The sequence below is a fragment of the Vitis riparia genome, chromosome 17, assembly GCF_004353265.1.
Source record: "Vitis riparia cultivar Riparia Gloire de Montpellier isolate 1030 chromosome 17, EGFV_Vit.rip_1.0, whole genome shotgun sequence".
Classification (NCBI taxonomy): Eukaryota; Viridiplantae; Streptophyta; class Magnoliopsida; order Vitales; family Vitaceae; genus Vitis; species Vitis riparia.
The window spans coordinates 18,563,906-18,580,916 of record NC_048447.1 but is presented as its reverse complement, the minus strand read 5'-3'; the positions used below and the strand labels follow the sequence as shown (position 1 = coordinate 18,580,916).

General features: G+C 30.7%; 2 protein-coding genes across 2 annotated transcripts; both read left to right on the top strand.

Annotated features, from left to right (window-relative positions):
* Positions 1 to 2,425: 2,425 nt before the first annotated feature.
* LOC117934448 (thaumatin-like protein) lies at positions 2,426 to 3,624 on the top strand. The gene is made up of 2 exons (XM_034856136.1): positions 2,426 to 2,553; positions 2,784 to 3,624. Exons 1-2 carry the CDS (start codon positions 2,499 to 2,501, stop codon positions 3,461 to 3,463), a joined length of 735 nt encoding a protein of 244 aa, XP_034712027.1. The 5' UTR covers positions 2,426 to 2,498; the 3' UTR covers positions 3,464 to 3,624.
* Positions 3,625 to 11,018: 7,394 nt separating this feature from the next.
* Positions 11,019 to 11,901, top strand: LOC117904264 (calcium-binding allergen Ole e 8-like). The gene has a single exon (XM_034816786.1). It carries the CDS (start codon positions 11,101 to 11,103, stop codon positions 11,590 to 11,592), a length of 492 nt encoding a protein of 163 aa, XP_034672677.1. The 5' UTR covers positions 11,019 to 11,100; the 3' UTR covers positions 11,593 to 11,901.
* Positions 11,902 to 17,011: the final 5,110 nt, after the last annotated feature.

Genomic DNA, 17,011 nt, shown 5'->3' with positions numbered 1-17,011 from the left:
ACGTCTTGTTAACATGTTACCCTCGATATCTATATGGAGCCCACCCAATATCTAAATTTTCAATCATCCAATTATTATATTCGTATGGGCCATATATTCATGGACAATAATATTTTATGTAACAAATAAATGGGTTTATACTTAGGATTCTTTGAGGAGAGTAAATTATATAGTAAAGTGTCCTTATTCGAGGGTAAGCGGAACCTTTGGTCTCTTCTCCAAAATAAAACACTTTTATTTCTCCTAAAAAAAAAATTATGATTTTAAAATCAGAGTGTTTTTAAAAAATATTTTTTAATTATTTTAGCTTACTTTTTTAGGAATGTATTTTTTAAAAAACAAGTGTATAAATGTAAAGAATTATTAAAAATAAAATATTACATATAGAAGTTATTTTTTAAAATATAAAAAAAAATAAGTTAAAAATATTTAAGATTCTCAAATAGACATTTATTTTATAAAATATCATATATTAGTTTTTAAAAACTATTATTGAATACTGTCTTAGAACCTAAAAATTTTAGCTTTTTAAATGGTGACGATTGAGACCTATTTATAGGAAATTTTGGAACAAAGGTAAATTATATAGGTGTGTCAATTAAATGAAATTATATATATCAAATTGGGGTACTTCATTAAGGAATTAGCATCCATGGTTAACTATATATAGCCTCTCTGAGTTGTGTTTAGATATAGAATGGATGGATAGGTCATAAGTAGTTGCCTCTTATACTACCAATTGTGTGGACGACTTATCTCCCTTTCATTTTGGTTCTACTTCATTCAATATTTAACAAGACAGTATATGTAAGACAAGATGTCAAATCAATAAAAGAAAAAAAGGTGGTCCTAGAATAAATGAAAATTTTTTTTTCCTGTGAAAAACACTCGAAAGATACAAGACATAAGATTATCGATCGAACTTCTTAAAAAGAAACCGCTACAAAAGCCAATTCATTGAAAGATGAAGACAATGCTAAATACAAATACAAATCTATAGGATTCTCCCTTTTGTTAGGGGGTGATGTTTCCAAATTTTTTCGAATATAACTCACCAAGGGATCTCCTTTCACTCAATTGATCAAAATGAGCTTAGTAATGTTTAAGTTAGTTTTGCCTTAGCAAGTTTTCAACTCTACCCATTAAACTAAAACCCTTATGTCATCTAATTAAGCTCCCAAAGTTGTGCTCCCATCTAGACAATAAAATACACTTTACAAATGCAATATAGGCGACATTCAACATAATGATACCAAATTCAAGCAACTCCCTCTAGCATGAAGGTGGAGACGTATGTTTGAAAGGACCTTTTAATGGTGTGAGACTGACCAAGTAAAAATTGAGAAGATGGGAAAGTGACTTCTGTTCACTCAACTTAGCACATTAGGAATAACCTCTACTTTGATTCAGTCTTAAGTAGATGTTTTTACCCAGGGAGGGAAGGAGACTTCCTTGACATCCGCTAAATTAGAGCATCTTATTCCTATGAACTCAAAACTTTAACTATCGGACAAAATAAATATTTGAAAATTTTGTTTTACTTAGAAAAATAAGAATAGTTTTTTAATATATTTTTAGCATTAACGGACTGTATTAAAAGCACTTAATTTGGTAAATGCTTTCTAATATGAGCTAAGATGATAAAAATGAAAATGAATACTATCTTTTTATTTTTGAATAAGCTTCAAGAGACTGTTGGTATTTCACTCATCTTGCTGCTATCCACCATTATTGTTCTCATCTTCTCTGTAGTCTGTACCCACTAACTCCCTGTGCTACTATTTATGAACTATGAGGTTTGAAGTTCGAAGTTTGATTGATAAAAATGAGAATATATAGAAGCCAAATAAATATCCTCAGAAATTTTCTCCCAAAATAGTTCTCTCCATTAAAATATCAATGCCCTCTGCCGCATTACCACATGAAGATGTATTAGAAGAATAAAAAAAGTATTTACCTTACACAATCACAAGGAGGATTGATAGATAACAATAGCAAATGGCAGAGTACAGGGCGCAGAGTCATAGGGCACTGAGCACCACACTCATCAGTCATGAGCCTGCTAACCAGGCTGATTGATTCCTTCCAACATGTGAACCCCTTATTTCCTTTTTCTTGGATGCAGACAACGTCTCCCCCACTGTAGTCTGACACCCACCCTCGAGGTTTGAGCTACTTTGTCATCATCACTCTCTCCATTTCATTATTTTCCCCCGGGGGCTAAAGCTACAAACTTAAAAAGAGGGTTCCCATTTCACAGTTAGAGTATTGTACTGCAGCTTTCACTCGCATCTCATTCAATCACAGTGGTACAGTGGCCCCACCCCCGCCCTCTTTTTTCCTTCACTCTTCTCAAAAATCCACATCAACTCCGCCTTCTTACCCCCTTCTTTTCCTATAAAAAGCCCTTTGATACTGAGTTGTTATAGAGGGGGAGGCCACTTGAGATCTTCTTCTCTTTTCCTGTCTTCAACCTAGCTTTCTCCTCTGCTTCAGCCATGGGGATGCTGCTCAGGTCCCTGCTTCTCAGTCTCGTCTGCACCTACATTGCGGGTATTTTTGTTTTTCAACTTCCTTTTTCCCATGGCTTGGTTTTGAAAACCTGAGTTTTGAACTACTTAGCACACACTACATGGGCACATTTCAACTCTTTTGTCATGTTCTTTTAGCTGGTCTATGTTTTTGAACTTTTTCGTTCTTTAGTGGGTGAGACTGACTTAGCAACTCAAGACACACTAAGTTTCTAACTAAAATCTAACTGTTTCGTGTTTTGTGTGCTTCAGGTGAAGTATCGGCCACAACAATTTCACTATACAACAAATGCTCACATCCAGTGTGGCCAGGCATACAACCAGGCGCAGGCAAGCCCATCCTTGCCCGTGGAGGCTTCAAGCTCCCACCCAACAAGGCCTACTCCCTCCACATCCCAGCGGCCTGGTCCGGCCGCATCTGGGGCCGTCACGGCTGCTCCTTCGACGCCCACGGCAGGGGCCGCTGCGCCACTGGAGACTGCGGCGGCTCCCTTTTCTGCAACGGCATGGGCGGCACACCTCCGGCCACCCTTGCCGAGATCACCCTGGGTTCAGAGCAAGATTTCTACGACGTGAGCCTCGTCGACGGTTACAACCTGGCCATCTCCATCACCCCCTTCAAAGGGTCAGGCAAGTGTAGCTACGCGGGATGTGTGAGCGACCTCAACACCATGTGTCCGGTTGGTCTCCAGGTGAGATCCCACGACAACAGGCGGGTGGTGGCCTGCAAGAGCGCATGCTCTGCCTTCAACTCGCCCCGCTACTGCTGCACTGGAAGCTTTGGGAGTCCGCAGTCCTGCAAGCCCACCGCCTACTCCAAGATCTTCAAAGCCGCATGTCCAAGAGCTTATTCCTATGCTTATGATGATCCAACTAGCATTGCCACTTGCACTGGTGGCAACTATTTGGTCACTTTCTGCCCTCACCACTAGTTTCCCAATCCAATATTATACTTTGTTTAAGACCCTTTTCCTCCCTTTTGCTCTGGGCCTGTTCTTCACTATCTTAGTATACTTACTGCGTTACTCACTGCGGGTGCCCCCATGTCATTTGGTCTTGGACTTATAATATAGAAATTAACTTGTATTTTATATGGGTGTTTTTTGGGGTTGAAAAATGATGTGACCTCTCACATGTCACTTGTCACTATAGCATTTTGGGAGACGCGTTATGCTCTTATTTCAAAAAGATCAGTGCCTGCTTGCTTGCTCCACTCATCTCATTTGAGAAATTCTAATTTGATCTCTTGATGTATAAAAGTATAAAACGATGAATAAATATATTAAATCGGTCACCCACTGATAAAAGTTAAAAAGAAAAAAAAATGCTATTGAAAGAGTTACAAGTGGGTTGCGTGATTAATTTCTATTAGATGTCATGTTTGTTAGCATAAAGAATGGGATTTATTTGGTCATGGTCATTTTCAGATGGCACTAAACCTAATAGTATACATATGAAATTAGGATTTTAGATTTACTTGTGTTCAGGCATATTCATGAAAGCATACGATGGAGTGTAGGAGTTGAAAGAAAAAAAAAAATCAATCTAAAAGGTAAGAGAGTAGGAGTTGAGGGAGGAGGGTGTAAAAGTGAAAAAGTGGAGATGGAATTTATGGTAAAAGAGAAGGGCTTTAAGTTTTAATTAGTATGTATGGGAAGTAATCAAGAGCGCAGCAAGAATATAATGCGATGAACATGGAAAATTGATCATTTTTTAGCGGACCATAAAAGTTTGTTACATGAAAAGGCGCCAAAACCAAAGCAAGCCAACCTGACAGAAATAAATGAATTCTAAAGATTTTGGGCAAAGCAAAAAATGGTTCTCTTAGATGTTCGTCATTTTCATGTCCCATTTCCCACTGTAAGGAAATGTCGGTTATTTCACGCCTTTTAAGTCCAAAAAAACTCAAAAGTGAAAACCGACATAAATATTTGTATTTTAATTGAAAATTTATCGATTATCAAATTTATGTTCAGGATAAAATTTTAAAATCTTTTTTAAAAAATCAATATATCAACTAAAATATCATTATCCAAATAACTTCAAACTCAAAATAATTTAAGAAAAAATTAAATTTTAACATTTAAACAATATTCAAAATAAATAGAGTTTAAAAAAAATATCCTAATAAAATCAAATTTTCCTCTTAATGGACAATCCTCGCTCTAAATGAGGTTACCTAAAAGATTATCAATAAATGGAAATGAACTCAAAGTCTAATAAGGAATATTAATATAGTTTCACGAATCAAACATTTTCAATTATACTTGCAAATAGGAGATATAACATATATTTATTTTCATAAAAACTTTTGAGTTTAAAATACTAATACATTCAAAACCTTTTCATATCCATTTCAAAACAATTTTTTATCAAAACCAAATCGAATACATTTAAAATATCTTTACTCTGGTTATCGTATGACAAATGGTATCCAATTAGATGAGACTTTATAATTGAGTAATTAGTTTCAAATTTACTCCATTTAAGGTGAACAAAATCAAATGTTAACAATTATAACCCGTTGACTAAGGCTGAAAAAGTCAACAATTATAACTTGTTGACTATGTCATATAATCCAAAGTCAAACACTTTATTTCATTAATTCAAACTTACAAAACAAAATATCATATCTCCTCAATTTTTCATTTTTCATAAACAAATAAAATTCTCGAATATGCTTATAATACAAAACACATATTTGATTCATACGTAAAGATAAAAATAATATTTTTATACATTTCAAAATATAATATATAAAAAAATTATTTATATTGTAAAAAAATTAGCTGGGGAGTGCCCCTTCTCTATGTCTCATTGTCTCATTCTTATTGTAAAAAATTAAAAATGCTTCAAAAGCTGGGAGATGGATGGAATAAGAATTTTTTGATGGAGAAAAGTAAAGTGGCACCCGTGAAAAAATATACTGAACGAATAATTTTCTAATCATCAGAGTACATTTGCCTCCTTCTACGTTACTACAAGCATTAATTTCTGATAGCTCTCTCAGGCCTAACAACATCCCTGGCACTTGGCAGTGTCATTAATGTGGACAGGACTCAGGATCCTTGAAAAGAGTGTGAGTACTTTTAAAATAAATTTGCAAAATTAGTAATTATTTCAAAACACAATTTCTTTCTCACTGTCTTGTGCCCATTTCGAAGTATTTTTAATTTATTGCATTTTTATCAATAATAATTTTATAAATAAAGTTTTTATGAATAATTAGTTAATATTTAAACATCCAAAGAAAGAATTTTCATAATGTATATATGATTTATGAAAACTAATCCAAACATTATATGAGTGGTAAGGAAAATACTTTCAAATATTTAAAAACACTTTTGTGCTTTTAGTGTCTCTCTCTCTTTCTTAATCATCACCAATTACGTTAATAAATAACAAAAATTAAGTGATAAAAATAATAGTATATGAAACATATTTCCATTTCTTGCTTTCCGAGACTCACTAACAATGGCTCCCTTGAGGATTTTCTCTTGAAAGTCAAACATTTGACTTTAAAATAGTACATATTTAATGAAATCGCAAACAAGGGAATGAACTTGATTGAATCAACTAGGAAAGAAGACTATTAAGTTATTTTCTAGTACAACTTTTGTGAATTGATTTGAAAAACGTAAGACAAGTGGGAATCGAAAAAGTAAAATATACTCTTACCAAAGTTTTAGGTTTGGAAGTGAATCATGTGATAGTGGACTATGATGAAGAGCAAATAGGTAAATCAAGTAAGTTTGTACTGTTTCCTTGTTTTCTTTTGCATTCTCATTCAAGGTGGCCAACTTGAGATTGATTGGATTCATTTGGAATAAAGCAATTGAACTTTAGATGGAAATCAATTTGGGGCATGTACTTGATTTCACTCGTCTCATCTTTCTTGGTTGAAAAATGATAAGTGATGAAGACTTTTTTGTTATTCGAATCGGGACAAATTATATCAATTATCAATCGATGATATGATTGTGTTATATGTTAAAGCATCCACTATCAAGAATTTTAAACTTTCTTAATTTTAAATGGACTATTGTTTTTACAACTTTGATAGTTCAGAACGTATAATATAAATAAATTTTATTTAAAAAAAATATATATGATAGCATATGTTTTTAAAGTCATGTGATATATCATATCTGTCTCGATATAGTGGTGTCTTGTTTATGGTGGATTTTGAGTCATTAAATTTAGTTTCAAATTTACTTATTGAGAATGATCTAGTTATAACAAAATGTAGAATACATATAATGACGGTTGTAGTTACTAACATACAAAGCTTGATCCGATTATGATTAATTCAAGGGTGCAAAATGATGAATTTTATAACAAATAATGTGTAAAATTTTGATTTAGTTATAGCCTATTAGGAGATGCAAATAATAATTATTATGGGTTCATAGACATCAAACTAACTACTTAATTTATAATTTTATACTACCAACTTTAATTAGTTATTTCTCTTAAAAACCCATGTATACTACAGGAAGGCCTTTATAACATGCAACTATGCATGTAAATAATGTATGAAGCTCGTCTTATACAAGCTCTTAACATAATGTTTTAAGATCTATTTCATAACAATTTTTAAAAAATTATTTTATGATATTTTGTAAAATTAATGTTCATTTAAGAACTTGAAACATTTTCGATATATTTTCTTTATTTATAAATTTAAAATAATTTTAGTACATTTATATTTTTATACGGTTTGTAGTAATAAATAAAAATAATTAAAATAAATTGTCAAAAAACAATTAATTTTAAAAAATTCTCAAAAAAAAAAATTTATGTCAAAATAAAATAAAACTTGACTTAGAGTTTTGGTGTTAAAAACACCTCTTATTTATGCCCCAAGGAGCTACAAATGAAGATATCGAGACAACTCTTTTGGGAAACCTAAACTTGTCTCCGCTTTGCACCTCTTCCTCTCCCCTCCTTCTCTTAGTGCTTCCCACCTGGTGAAAAAGCTGGGGAGCGGCTTGATTTCTTTATAAGAAAGTGGGTCACCACCATTGAAGATGTTAGCTTTAACTCATCATCTTCCTCTATCGGTTTCCCCAACTTGCGTTCATGTCTTTGACCCACAGGCCGCCCCACTTTTTTGAGTTTTTTCCTACGCCCTCAAACCAACGTCCCCCTGTGATTCCTAGATAGCGGAAAGTCAAGTGGCATGTTATTGTGATTCACTCTCCGCAATTCATGCGGTTATAATCAAATTGCATGTTGATGTGTCAATCAACCTTACCCATCAAAAGATGGTGGAGTGTTAGTGATTATAGCGATGAAGTAAGGTGGGAGGAAAACAAGAGAGATCGTTGGTTGAAGAAGAAGGGTCTTTGGGCTTGGAAGGTTGGAAGGTTGGATATAGGTGTTAGTGTTTGGGCTTGGTGTCTTGGGCCCATTTAGTGTTTAGGGTGGGCTCAATTTTTTATACTTAGTAAAAATTAGTAAAAAAATAAAATATAAGGAAAAAATAGGGAACTTATTTATATAATAATTAGTAAAATTAGCACAATTGGGAATTTATTCAACAAACGACTGTCACAGAGACAATAGGCTTGAGATTTTGAAAACAAAAAACAAAAATAGGAAATATTTTTTTAAATATGATAATTTAAAAATTATTTTTAAATTTAGAGCCGTGGGAATGAATTCAATCAATACTTAAACTGAAGGTCGGTTAAAAACTTTGAAAATATCATAAATTTTAAAATCGTTTCTTCATCTGCAGGACTGCAACACACCAGAAATAGTACAAATCAATTAAATAAATGGTTGTTAATTAGCATTATCATCACTTTTTGGTGGTCAAAACGAGAAGGTTGATGATAGTAGGTGGAAATGGGCGGCCCAAATCAATGTTCAGCCACCTGTGTCCCCTATTTCCTCCATAGCATGTGCCTGGGAATCATGTGGCATAATGGGTAGGTATCAAATGCTCCAACTAGCCCTCGTCTTCCCTCTTCCTTCTTTCTTCTTCTTCTTCTTCTTCAGTCTTTCTCTTTCCGTCCCAATCCTCAATCCTCTCTTTCATGAAAAAGTCAATGAAATTTCACCCGTGAAGTAAGTATTCATATATAGATTTTGAAAAGAATGTAATGAAAAAAAAAAAAAAAAAAACCTATAATTCAAACCTAGATTCCATTTTATTCAAATCGATAACTACTTGCACGATTCAACAAAATCAAATTTATGTAAATTCAACTTCAATGTAAAAGTTCCAACCCCACAAAAGATAGAATTAAAAAAAAAAACAAAAAAAAAACACTTCACTTACCTCTAATTCACAGTCAAATATTAAAAAAAAATTAAGCTTTTTAAAAAAACCTAAATTAAGAATTTGGAAATTCTAGTACAAATATCATCAAAATTGAAGTTTTTTCTTTATAGGTATTACTGTCATGGAAGACCCACATCACATAATTTTACAAATTTTTGGAGAAAAATCTTAACAAAACCAAAATTTTTCCTTTCGTGGATATCTTTTGACCGACAAAAAAAGATGCCCAAATGCTTAGCATTGACTCATGCTTTTATGTAGAATTTTTGAAGAGGAGAGAAAAAGTGAAGAGAGAAGAAGAACAAGGAAGAAGTGGTATAGAATAGGGGTAAAGTATAATAAACCCAAAAATAAATATTATAAGCTTTTATAAAAATAAATATTTTGTTTTATTTTTATTAAAAACAAAAAAATAAATAAATTATTTTTCATTTAATTATATAATTTGAGTGAGGGATGAGGATAGGACAAAAGAATACTCAAATCCAAGCTTAAAAAGGATGCATGTTTTTTTCAAATCCATTTAGCCGAAACTAAATAAATACTCATTTCTGATTGCGATGGATTATATTTTTATACCTTTAAAATAAATGAAAAATCTAGATCCTACTTAGATTCGAAAACGTTTTTTTATATAAGACAAAAATAAAACTAGGAAATACTTTCATTTTCTATTTTTTGTTATTAAAAATAAAAAATATGATATTTTATATAACATCGTGTAATTATTTGTCATCTGTATTAAAATATAATTATATAAATATATAAACTAATTAAAAATAAAATGTTAAATATAAAATTATTTTTAAATATATTAAAAATATTTTAAGTTTCAAATAAATTTTTACTTTACAAAACATTAAACAATAATTAAAAAAAAATTACTCTCAAATTACTTTTCAAAACTATTTTCGTTACAAAACAAGTTAGGTTTTAGTAAAACGTTAAACTCTTAGGCTATGTTTGATTCCTGAAAAATTGGAGGGAAAATACGAGGGAAAGAAAATACAAAGAAAAAGTAGAAGAAAAGAAAAAGTGAAAGAAAATAAAAAAATAGATTAAAAGTTGATAAATTATTTTTTTTGTTACTTCAAACTCATTTTATTTATTTTAACTCATCAATATAAAGATTAAATAATTTAAAAATACACAAGTTTTTAATTAGTTTTAATTATATTTGATTTTCTTTTATATTTTTCATAAGACAATCAAACATAAGAAAATCATTTTCCTTAACATTTTTTTTCTTTTCTTTGTACTTTCCGGGAACCGAACATAGCCTTAGGTTATGATGGAAAATGTCAATCGCACTTGGACTTATTTGAGCTACAATTCTCACCATATGTAAAATCAATAAAGAAAGAAATCACTCATATCTCACACGAAAATCACGACTTAAGTTGTCTTTCATAAATCATGATGATCAAAAGAAGTAATAATTATCAAATTTTTAAAAGTATATGAAATACTATACAAAAAAATTTAGAATATTAATTATAATTTAAAAATAATGTTTTAAAAGCATAATCATCATCAAATCTTTCTTCTAACTTCCTAATAAAAAAATAAAAATGACATTAGAAAAAAAAAAAAATCTTCTATCTATCAATCACACCCTCAAATAAAAGAAGGTATAATTGAATTGCAATAATGGGACTTAAAATAGGAAGTTTATAAATATAAAAATACTTATTTATTGACCATGAAAAGAAAATAATTTTAATTTTATTTTAAAGATACAAGATAAATTTATATTTTTATAAAAAATTATTTTTTTGTATAAAATTTATCATTATATTTATTTTTAAAAATAATATATATATCCGATTTTCAATCTCCACTATTTAGATATATAAAAGAAGTACATGAGTAGATGAAAACATAATTATTCGATGTGGGAAGTGGGAACGTGACGAAAACGGGCATTCTGTAGGAAGTTACACCAAATGGCAACTTGTAGCCTGTAGGTGAGGTCGCCACTTGGACGGCGAAAAGCCCTTTATCCATTTCCCAAAGCAACAACGCGGTTTCAGTCAATGTGTAAGGTACGGATCTTAAGAAGCGCGTGAGGTCCGCGTCTGACACGCGGCAATCGGACTAATGCATGCCACTCGGATCTTGCTTCCCTCATTCATCTCGCCGTTCCCCACCCCGGTCCCATCTCCTCTAGTATATCAAGTACACATGTAACACATCTCTTCTCATCTCCGACACTCCCATCTTTGGATTCAGTATCCAGATATCATTTTTCTCTCTCACATAATCCGCTCCATTTCAATGACGAGCAATTCTATTTCTGAATCCACCAAGCCCAATATCTATCCTCAGGATAAGGATGAATTGCAGAAGATCTTCAACCGCTTCGACGCCAACGGCGACGGCAAGATCTCCAGCTCCGAGCTCGCCGACGTGCTGCGGGCCCTCGGATCTGAGTCGTCGCCCGAGGAGATGAAACGTGTGATGGAGGAGATCGACACCGATCACGACGGCTGCATAAACCTGGAGGAGTTCGCCCAGTTCTGCAAGTCGGGGAGCAACGTCGACGCCGGAGAGCTGATTGATGCGTTTCAGTTGTACGATGGGGATAAGAACGGGTTGATCTCGGCGGTAGAGCTCCACCAGGTGTTGAAGCAGTTGGGGGAGAAGTGCTCGGTGCAGGACTGTCAGAAGATGATCGGATCTTTTGACTCCGATGGTGACGGCAATATTAGCTTTGACGAGTTCAAGGAGATGATGACCAAATCCAGCCCTAAACAGCGTCAACAGTGATGTACGGTGATTCACTGCTGAGGCGCATGGATTCTTGGTAGCCGGCACCACATGGGATCCCTTCGCTGCATCGCACGGTCTCAAACTGTCACGTATCAGTGTTAGATTTCTGGCTTTTGCAATAATATTCAACGCTAAGATTACAAATGCCGAGTAGTTCCCATTAGATATGGAAATTTTGGATGTTTTTCTTCTCGCTCGTGTGCGTTGGAAATATGAATTTACAAACAAAAACATCCACAAACTTTCCTAAAATAATTAAGACTGTTAATGTTTTTAATTTTGTTTCAATAATCTATGCTTTTTAGAGTGTGTTTGAGCCAATATTAAATATTGTCAATATTTATTTTAAACAACTATAATAGGAAAATCTTTATAATTAATCACCGTAACCCAAAATTAAAAAAAAAAAAAAAAAACATAATTTTAGGAAATTTTTATTTACTATAATTTTTCTCATAAAATAAAGGAAGAGAAAGAAGAAAATAAGGAAAAAAGGGACTCAAAATCGACATTGATCATGTTGATTTTGTCACATATGAAAGGGTTCTAGTTATCATTGTTGATTTTAAGTTAATATAATTTTTTTTAATCAATATTATGAATATTAATTTTAATTATTTTTAATATAAGCTTCCAACATTGTTATGTTGGTCCTACTACTACCACATACATCAAAAAATAATAATAAAACTTTTAAAAATTTTTTGAATATTCAACGGTTATCAAAACTTGATTTGATGGGGGTCATGACTTGTGGCCATAATTTCTTTGGTATCTGAGTATCTCTCTATGCGCAAGTATGGGACCGCAAAAGTATCCATATTTAAAGCAGGCTTTTGAAAAGCCTTAAGTGGACAATTAACTGTGCAAACAGTTGATTTGGACAGCAAGCTGCCATGAAAAGAGGAAGAAAAGAGACTAGTGAAATTTATGGAAGCCCAAGATGTCTATAATGATAGTATTATGCATTTTGTAAAAAAATATTTTATTTATAATCACTTTCTCTAAAAACGCAAAATTTTAAAAAATAAAATAGTTAAATATATAATAAAACAAACTTATCATTCACCTCATAAAAAAATAATTCTTCAAGCAGACCGAGTAGTTCAACCCCCGCAAACAGACCAAGCAGTTCAACTCTCCTTATCTCAAATAAGGTACAATAAAATTTATTCAAACTTCATAATCCAATATCTACAACTTATGTTTAGTGTTCAAAAAGATTTGCCCAATAAGATTAATAAAATTATTAAAAAAAATAATTTGCTTCATAAAAATATTAAAATGATTATCTAACTAATTTTAGGTACACATTCAACTCTTAAAAATGCTATTTTATAGATATGATTACATTCTAGTTGAAATAAAGCCAAAATCTTTTGGTTTTTTTTTTTAATAAGAACTTCTAACAATTTTACCCTAAATACTTTTGATTTAAGAAATAGTTTAATATAAAATTAAAAAAGAATATTTGCTTGTAGAAACATTTTTTTTAGCTTATGTAAAGAGGTCTTTTGTATTTATTTAAATATTTATAATATTCACATCCATTAAAATAAATACTTACATAAATAAAAATAGAGTTTACATATGGATCTACAAAAGGACAAAAGAACCTCTAAATTTGATAAATAAATCCAAACAAGGCCTGTGATTTCTTCCTTGAAATTATAAATTTTGTTAAAAAAATTAAAAAAGAAAAATCTCAACTTAATTTTATTTATAAAAAATTAATACAAAAGAAATTAAGAGATGTATTATAACTAATAAAATTATGTTTGATAGTGATTATAAGAAATATTTCTAGACTTTATAATATTCGAAGGACTCAAGTGTTATAAAGTCCAAAAACACTTTCTAAAACCTACCAAACATGCTTTTAACTCAAATTAAAATGCTAAAAACGTTGAATTTGATGCAAGCCCTTTATCGTATGATGGGTAGGTTGTCACGTTCAATGTTTGTTATGGCAGGCACCTTTAAAGTATGAGTTTTATCTTGTTTACAAGGAAGTGACACAACAAAGAAGAACCAGAGGATTCGATTCTATCTTTTTCTCTTATTATTTTTTCTTTTTGTCATTAAATTATTTGCAATACCTCGAGAAAATTAAGTGCTTTATCAAAAGCAGGAAAGGGACTTGACACGGAGGACTGTCAAAAGGTGTGAGAACATGTTCAAAGATTCTATACGTGTGAAGGTCCCGAATCTTATTATTTGTTAAAAGCCTAACGCACCGCCCATGGGATGGAAGAGAGTCTCGTGATAATATTTTAACATATGGGTTGAACTTACTCGACTTGAGCAAGTTCTTATTTAGAAAACTAAAATGTTATTAATCTATTTTTAATATTTTTAATTATTTTATATGATTATTTTTTTAAAGTAAATCTTAAAAAACAAACAAAATAACTGAAAACAATAAAAATGTATATTTTTAAATTTTTTATTTTTATTTTTAAAAACCGAAAACAAATACCAATTTTTTTTATTGATAAACATTTTTTTTTCATTTTTTTAATTCTAAAAAATAAAAAATTATTCTCGAAAATAGTTATAGAATAGCCCTCGGACTCCCATGAAAATGAGACCTACCTTATAAGTTAAAATATTTTTATTTTAAGAGAATTAATTTGCCTTACTTCTTACTTCTTATTGTTGATTGAAATTCATTGGAATACGAATGTATATTTGAGATAAGAGATTTTAATAGGAAAAATGATTGGGATGTTAGGGATGAATAAATCTCGTTGGGTAGGTTCCAAATGATTTGTCCTAACAAGTTGTGGATGAGGAGTGATAATCGGAATTAAGGTCAAATATGAGAACAATTTTAAATACCTAACTCGAAGATGGAAGAACATGGGATGCGAGCTTACTCACATGGGTAATTATCAGCATAAATTAATATGATGATTCATGAAAAATGACAAACATGACTACAATATCAAAATTTAGAATCCCTAATCAAATGGCCACGCAATTTGTACTAAGGAGACATGTGTTAAGTGTACCATAGATGAATTATTTATTTGTTTGTAGTGATTCACTATCATGAATGCCAAATGTGTATCATGTAACCGATAATAATGGTTGTTAATCTCTTATATTTTGTGTGTGTGTGTGATGTATGAATGGATGTACTACCTTTTTGTTGACTTTTTGTTGAGTCAATAACACGTGGGTGCCTTGTAGATAAGGAGACAAAATAAACTATTTGGAAACATTTTTTAAAATTAATTTACAATATTTGGGAAACATTTTTTTTTAATCTCTTGTATTTTGTGTATGTGTGTTAGATGTATGAATAGATGACTTGTTAAGTCGATAGCACGTGGGTACTTTGGATAAAGAGGCATAGATAAGGACATATAAGAGAATATTTGGGAATAATTTTTAAAATACTTTTTAAAAATGGTTGGAGTTGGATTTGGATGTCCAAATGGGTTCACCCGATCCAATCTAATAAATGAGATAAATAAGGAGAGTAGTTTATAAGAATTTTAAAACTATCCTAATATATATATATATATATATATATATATATATATATATATTTATCTTTAGAACTCTTTTCTTACAAATAAGAAAGTGAAGACTACATTTTTTCTTCTCTCATTAAAAACAAAGAAATGATATATTTTTCTTTCTAAAAAAACCAAAGTCTTTTTCTAAAAACAAAAGTTTGTTTCAAAAATTCATCTTTAAAATATCCCTTCATGTTTTGATGTTTATTTGTTGACATCAATATCAAGGAACAAGTGGGCATAATTAAAATTACTATTTTACAACATTTTTTTCATAAGTGATGTGATCATATTATGTGATTTGGTTTTTTTGAAATTTTATACATACCTAGCAACAGAATAAAGAAAACTCACTTTGACATTTTGTAATTGTGTCATTCTTCTCTGTTACTTGATGAAATAAATTTGGTTATTAGGACAAAAATGCATGAAATAATAAATATAAATATCTACACATAAAAAAAAAAAAAAATTAATGAATTAAATTATCACTAAATTGGTCTTAACAAATATGATTTCTCAATGCAATAAAGTTTAGGTTCAATAAGTGACGGAACACACACTCTTATAAATAAAATAAAATCTTTTAATTGCAATCAAAAGGGATTTTAAAAAATAAATATTCCCTACAAATTTAAGGAGATAGGTTATTAAGATTAATGAACTAATTTTTTTGAATTAACTAAATCTTGAGCTTTGAGCCAAAAAAAAGTAAGCACCTACTAAGAAGGGGTGGTGACGAAGGACTCATATTCAATGGAAGAGACTCAGACCTACTTATGAGCTTTACATTTTTAAATTACAGATATAAGTTAGCTCTATGCTTTGACGATCATCCCTCAACCCCCAATGACTTTAAAATGAAAAAAGTAGGCAAAATCTCTTTTGTCACTTTTTTTTTTCCATGGGATTTCAACAATCAACAACTATAGATTATATCGACCTACTTGATTTGATCCACTAGAAAGGAAGACAACTGAGCGCTTGGATTCCGAATTTAATTCTCTAATTTTACTTATAAATAACACTAACTTTCTTTAATGGATAAAACTTTGGATGACAAAAATAACTCACGAGAAAATAGACTTCACCAAAAAAGAAAAAGCTTTTGAAAAATAGTAAAAAAACTATATATGTATTCTTCATCTTTCGATAAAGTCATTAAAAAATAAGCCACTTTAGATCATCGCTTTCAAAAAAAAAAAAAACAAATTATCAACGTCATTTGTTGGAAGTGATCAGAGCAAAAGAATCAGAGATAAAAAATTATTTTATAAAAAATATTATTACTGAATTTGTATCCCATGATCATTAATTTTAATAAATTTTTCTTTAGCATTTTTTTTTATTGTTTTGCTTATATCATTGGATGTTACGTGTACAAAATCATTTCAAATGATTATTATACTTTTTTTTAAAAGTAAAATGTTATTTTAATAAAAATTTATGAATTAAAAAAGACAAAAGGTAAAGCATAAAAGATGAAGGGGACAGGTTAAAAACCGAAAAGAGAGGGTTGAGACAAGTTTCCATCTTTTTACCTTTTTAGCATCAAATAAATACATAAGAATCCAATTTTTTTGCTTTAAATATAGTATATATTTGTTGTGAAAGATTTGGAGAGAGAAAAATAAAAATAAAAAAAGACCTAGTGTTGAAAACTTGAAAGCAAGTTAGATGCATGCATGGGGTTGAGACGTTGAGTGGAATAGGAAAAAGTAGAAAAGAAAGAGATCCGAGGATAGGCGGATTTTTGATAATTGTACGGTGAATTTAAAATTAAAATTTTAAAATACAATGAAAATTATTTTCAAATTTACGACACTTTTTTCTCTTTTAAAAGTATTTTTTAAAAAGACATTTTATATCATTTTTATATAAATGATACA